The 6,708-nt window shown below is 44.1% G+C and overlaps 1 protein-coding gene across 1 annotated transcript in view; it reads right to left on the bottom strand.

Moving 5' to 3' along the window:
* LOC107707608 (receptor tyrosine-protein kinase erbB-4-like) overlaps positions 1-6,708 on the bottom strand; it is a 229,271-nt gene that overhangs the window by 64,727 nt on the left and 157,836 nt on the right. The window contains exon 9 of the mRNA XM_016511687.1: positions 3,423-3,549. Within this exon, the coding sequence (XP_016367173.1) occupies positions 3,423-3,549 (127 nt within the window). The remainder of the gene's footprint in view (positions 1-3,422; positions 3,550-6,708) is intronic.

The raw sequence follows: 6,708 nt of genomic DNA, 5'->3' as shown, positions 1-6,708 counted from the left end.
GCATCGGAGGTTGATCCGGAGCTTTCTGGAGAGGAGGATTCGGCTGCGCTGCTGCCCTCTGGGACTGCAGCAATGCCTGAATCTGATCCGGAAATAACGGCTATGCTTTCCCGGGCCGCTGTGAGGGTAGGGCTCGAGTGGAGACCTCCACCGTGTCCCAAGCCCTCAAGGTTGGATGATTGGTTCTTCGGGGTGGTCCGCGCACCGCCCCGGTGCCATTCTTCCCGGAGGTGCATGAGGGCCTTACCAGGTTGTGGATGGCACCTTTTTCTGCCGGATACCAATCTGCTAACTCCTCCTCCCTCACCACTCTCGACGGTGGTGCAGCTAGGGGGTATACGGAGGTCCCACCGGTGGAGCGGTCAGTTGAGATGCAGTTGTGTCCTAATACCGCCTCCACCCGCCAGGGCGAACCGGGCCTCCCCTCCCAGGTCTGTAGGTACTCGTCTGGTCTGTCCGGCGATGCTTATACGGCCTGTGGAGAAGCTGCCTCCGCCTTACATGCTACGGCATTACTGCAGGTTCTTCAGGCTAAAGCACTGAGGGACCTGCACAAGGGTGATCACGATCCAGAAGTTCGAAAAAAGCGCCGAACCGCAACTGATCTCGCGCTCCGAGCGCTCGCGCCTTCGTTTCTCCGGGCAGGAGTGCCCCTGGGACAGGTCTCCAGGCATGCAGTGGTTTACACAGATGCCACCACCACCGGCTGGGGGGCCACGTTCAACGGGCTTGCAGTGTCGGGGGTTTGGATGGGCCCTCAACTGCACTGGCGCATCTATTGCCTAGAGTTGCTGGCAGTACGCCTAGCCTTAGCCTTGAGCCGTCTCAAGATGTGCTTATGAGGCAAGCGCGTGCTGGTCCGCACGGACAACACTGCGACCGTTGCGTACATCAACCGACAAGGTGGTCTACGCCAGGGGTTTTCAACCTGTGGGGTGCGCAGTTAATTCAGAGACGTTCCCTTGAGGATTTATGAATATGAGTTAACAAATCTTTAGCCATCCACTAGGGGGCAATCTGACTCCCACTGCTAGTCGACAGTTAGAGCAGAGTTGGCTCGAGTATCAGTCATGCTCAGTGTAGGTCAAGAATTGGGCTACTTTAACACTGTTGCCGCGTTTTGTAGTTTTGAGCTAGTTTTGAGTAGCAATTAGGCGGGTTTTGTTGTGAAAACCTGGCAACCCTGGTCACGCTTATTGACAGTGTAAGATGATTTACGATTAGCCGTGTCGGAAATCCAACCACAGACTGGCATGTTGTTATCGCAGAAACAGGCTCAGCCATCACATTCAATCAGGTAAACTGGTTATATATTTAAGTTTCAGTATTATTACGCACGCTATACCAGGGGCGGTTCTAAACCCTTTTTAGGTGGGTTTCAGCCCCCCTATCTGTCACCTTAGTCCCCCAAAACGATCAGGCCAGTGCTGCTTCCTCGAGAAAGTTTTTCATTCTCACGTGTTTTAAGTCTTGTCAGTTTAAACATTAATGTAATTTTAAGCTATTTAAGCCCAAGACATCTCAATGCGGTACTCACGCACTGTGATAGAGCGTTTCTATGTGCACCACTCACACACCTGAAGTGCACAAACAGATAGACTTCTCAGACAGCAGGTGAATACCAATGGCTGTCTTGACAAGTATCCTTGTAAGCACAGTCGGTTGTTTTAAGTGAACGTAAAAAGTAAAGAAAATATCAAATGTAACGGATCCGTGCATTTCTTATGTAAATAATGTTAATCAAAAAGAGCAAAAGAAACATTTTTTGTTGCTTTAATAACTTTAATGGATATTTGCTTTTATGTTAATGTTAATAAAGTAATTCGGTGCGGGGGGGCGCGAGTGAAATTAGACAAACTTGGAGGGGCGCATGTCCTAAAAGGTGGAAAACCCCTGGTCTACGCTGCCGTCGCATGTCGCAACTTGCCCGTCACCTCCTCCTCTGGAGTCAGAAGCATCTGAGGTCGCTTCGTGCCATTCACATTCCTGGTCTGCACAGCTGGGCAGCCAACGAGCTGTCACGAGCTGCGCTCCCGGGAGAATGGAGACTCCATCCCCAGACGGTCCAGCTGATTTGGAGTCGTTTCGGAGCCACTCAGGTAGACCTGTTTGCCTCTCCAGAAACCTCTCACTGCCAGTTGTTCTACTCCCTGACCGAGGGAACACTCGGCACGGACACATTGGCACACAGCTTGCTGCGGGGCCTTCGCAAGTGTTGACACCATCACTTCGGCGAGAGCACCGTCTACGAGACACGCTCACGCCTTGAAGTGGAACCTGTTCGTCGAATGGTGCTCTTCTCACTGAGAAGACCCCCAGAAATGTCTGATCAGGGTCGTGCTGTCCTTTCTGCAGCAGGGGTTGGAGCGAAGGCTGTCTCCCTCCACCCTTAAAGTCTATGTGGCTGCGATTGCTGCCAACCACGACCCCATGGAAGGGAAGTCAGTGGGGAAGCATGACCTGATCATCGATAATGGACGCCATCACCCTGCCGTATCAGGCACAGGGTGTGCCCTGCCCGTTCAGGTTGCGAGCTCACTCTACTAGAAGTGTTACATCCTCCTGGGTGCTGGCTCGTGGTGCCTCGCTGGCAGATATTTGTAGAGCTGCGGGCTGGGCGACCCCCAACACGTTCACTAGATTCTATAGCCTTCGTGTGGAGCCGGTATCCCCCTGTGTTCTCAACTCAAACGGGTAGAAGCAATGAGAGGCCCCGGCTTCGGGTCGGCTTGCTAAAACCACTCCAGAGAGTCCATATCGTAGACCCTGTCGAGCTCCTCCGTCCCCTCGGCAGCCAGACGTGGCAGAGCGTCCGAATCGTCAACCGAAAATGCGTGCAGGTCCCCTACCTTCTTGATGGAGGCCAATGCAAGCAGAAGCAGAGTTTTCATTGATAGAAACTTCAGCTCGACTGTCTGCAAAGGCTCAAATGGGTCCTGCTGTAGTGCTCTGAGCACTAGAGACAGGTCCCAAAAGGGTATAGAGGGGGGCCGTCGAGGATTTAGCCTTCTCGCCCCCCTAAGGAACCTGATGATCAGGTCATGCTTCCCCAGCATCAGTGAATGTTTGAACCTTTTCATCATCCAGGTAACTACACACAGTATTAAGAACCAAGGGTTCCCAAACTTTTGAATGGGGCTGTTTTAATATGCTTTTTTTTTTCTTGTGTATATATCTTACTCAGGACAGCACTAAATAAAAAATAACATGTATTTTGTATGATCTCTCTTATTTTGTTAAAATCATTCACATTTTTACAGATTCTGCAAGGGGTTCCCAAATGTTCGCATGCCACTGTATTTAGGGAAAATTGACAATCTTTGAACTTTAGTGTGAAAAAGGCTCTTTAAAAGTGCAGACAAAGCTTTAAGTCTGAAGGATCTATAGGCCATGCATACAGTAGATAAATAGACTGGACTCACCCTTTGATGCCTGTGATGAGGAAGATGAGGTTGCCATTGATCTTGGTGCAATTGACAAACTTATCAATGTTGCTGGAATCTACAGTTTGAGCTGTTTGAAGACTGCCGGTGCCTATACCATCACACACTGAACACCACAAACAACCCATTTAACAACAATTTACCATATACACAACACAACTAAAATATTGGTTTACAACTACGGTGAAGACCTTGAAGACCTCTGAAAGGTGTTCTTCTCTACAGCCTTACTTAAAACTGAAACTAAAATAATTTTCATTAATTGAAATAATGCTGAAATAAAATAAAACATAAATATTAGATGAAAACCAAATGGATATAACAAATGTTGCCTTGGAAACTAACTAAAATAAAATAATCTGAAGTCAAACTGAAATAACAATAAAGCTAAATATACATATAAAAATAAAAACATGACAAAAGTTACTATAAATAAAAAATAAAAAATCAAACACTGAAAATATAAAATAAAATCTCATTCAAAATAATAAAATAGCATATAAATAATACTAAAATAACACTACTTCTCTTGTTGCCTATAATAAGAATGGTTTTGGAAAAACCTCCAAAGACTCCAGAAATTTATGTATATTGAACACATTCTCAAATACACATTGACATGCATTTATCTATTTTAAAAGGAGCTGAACATTGGATCGATCATATTTCACTGAAGAAAAAGAGTTATTCAAACATTAACCGAGTCAATTTCCCCCTCATTGTGAGCCTAATTATGATGAAATGCAAGTCATATTGAGATTGACTAATATGACCCAGTTTGGTGCCTGGCCCCATTATCACTTCTGCTTATTTTGTGGTCATCCCTCATTCATATTTTCTCTATTGAAAACAACAAACTTTCGTTACAATCATTACAGAATAGACCAATAATATGTTTACAGTGCCCCTGCTTTTTAGACCATATAAAACTAGAAAGAATTCTCATTGCTGGTTAGTGCTGGTTTGGCTGGTCTATGGATAGACTAGAATTGTATTTCTGGTTAATCAAGGTAGTCTTGTTGGTTATGATGGTTAAGAAGCTTGGCTGAGACAAAAGAGCACCAGCATCCAATGCTGATGACCAGCATCCAAAACATAAAATATGCTGGTCCTTTCATTTCAGAGACAGAACTAATGAAAGGAAACTCAATGAGAGAAAGCATAATGCTTAATCTTGTGAAAGTAGGAATAAAACTCTGGCCTTTAAGTTAAATAGCCAATTGCCTTTTTTTTTTTTTTTTGATCATGTTTGTTTACAGTTTTTTTCAATTGCTTAAGCACAATTTTGAAAACAGGGCCCGGTTTTTCAAACCCCTTCACACAATTAGCACAACACTACACCAAAGTAGCACAACACCTCAGATAATTTGCAAAATGGAACACTTTTGTCAAAACTATACAATGTCTTATAAAAACCTTATTTTGTTGTCATAACATAAACACAACCATCATATGGTCTGATTCTGTTTGAATCAGTTAAACACTCCTGTGCTCAACCTAAAACACTTTTACCATTTACACAGAGAAAGTGTAAAAATAAATTCACCAACACCACGACACCAATTGTGCAGACTAATGAAAATATTTATTTCTTTTCATGTACTCAAGTCAGTCAATACCATTCATTTCAACAAAACATTCATAACAAAACATTTTCCAGTTTTCATACAGTATTACTGAAGGTACCATTGTACTGTAAGCTTACAGTAATACTGTAACATAAATTACATATCCAGTTCAGTACCGAATAAAAAAATAAAAATAAAAACCTAAACATCTCTCCGCCTAGCTGGATCTAGCCACAGGGCCTCGTCAACATCACAGGCTATATTTTCATTTGCAAGGCAACGTGGGAAGAATCTTTTGGAGTGACGAATCCATTCCTCCATGGCTTGAATGAGAGCCATCTGGACATAGGGCCCGAGATCATAAACCTTCCACCTCCATGCTGAGAAGAACTCCTCGATGGGGTTTAGGAAGGGGGAGTATGGTGGAAGGTATTGAACTGTAAATTGTGTGTGTTGATGAAACCAGTTTTGGACCAAAGCAGAATGATGGAAAGCTACACTGTCCCAGACGACAATGTATTGCATCTGGTCCCTTTGGTAGGTCTGCTATACAGTAAAATTACATGTACAGTAAAAAGGTTATGTGTGCAGTACACAATACTACAGTCAGGGAACAAACCGTACCATCACATATTCACTTCGCAGGACTTTCGCCCTGTCTGAATTTCTTTCAAATGGCACTTTATACAGTTGTTTCATCAGAACTTGATGTTTTTTAAGGATACGGGCTATTGTTGACAGAGAGACCTGATGGACATTATTGAAAATTGGGTGATCATTGACAATATGGGCTTGAATGTCTCTAGTCTGATTGCATTATTGGCCAAAACGAGGTTTCTGATCTCTCTCTCTTGCTCCTGTGTGAATATGGGGCCCCTCCCTCCTTGGTGTTCTCGACGTTCAATCCTATGTTGGCCAAACAAAATACATGTAGCTTACTGTAAAATGATACACGAATAGATACCAAAACTGTTGATATAGTACATGCAGTAAGCTATGGATTTTCTGTTGACAGAAGATAAGTTTCTCACCTGTGCTCTTGACGAAATGTCCGAACTATTGATGCCACCGTGTACCTGCTTAGGTTAGGCTGTACTCTCAGTCCAGCCTCCCTCAGTGTTAGTCCGTGGTTTATTACATGGTCCACAATTGTAGCATTCCAAAAGCGAATTTCGTTACACAGATTTGGTTGTCTTCTTCTTTGTGCATGTCCTACCCCTCCTCCAGGTCTTCCTCTCCCTCTTCCTCTTCCTCTTCCTTGTTGTCTCCGGATTCCCCCTCTCATCCGCACTCTCCCTCTTCCTCTGACACCGTCCATTTTTGTTGAAGACAGGTGAACTTACCTGTTGCCTTCTTATAGTGCTTAAACCTGATTGGTGTGTCTACAATTAAGCACCAGTGTGTGTGCACACCTGGTGGCTGTGTTTAACCAATTGGTTCATGGGTGTGTTCATTTGAAAGCCTTTGCTTTGAAATTGCAAGGAAATGACATCATGATAAATTTCTGTGTCAAATGCATACAAGTGTGTTTAGTGTTTTGCAAATCACTGTGTGTAATGTTTTGCAAAAAGTGGGAAGCTGACAATGTGCTTACAGTTGTGCAAACCTAGGCCGGTGTTTTGCTCCTTGAGTGTAAGGTTTTGGTAATTGTGGGAAAGTTTTAATTTTAGTGTGTAAGCAATTGAAAAAAACTGTAA

Source organism: Sinocyclocheilus rhinocerous, unplaced genomic scaffold, assembly GCF_001515625.1.
Source record: "Sinocyclocheilus rhinocerous isolate Xijiao unplaced genomic scaffold, SAMN03320098_v1.1 scaffold1016, whole genome shotgun sequence".
Classification (NCBI taxonomy): Eukaryota; Metazoa; Chordata; class Actinopteri; order Cypriniformes; family Cyprinidae; genus Sinocyclocheilus; species Sinocyclocheilus rhinocerous.
Note: the sequence above shows the minus strand (reverse complement) of the source record. Positions and strands in the feature narration are given on the sequence as shown.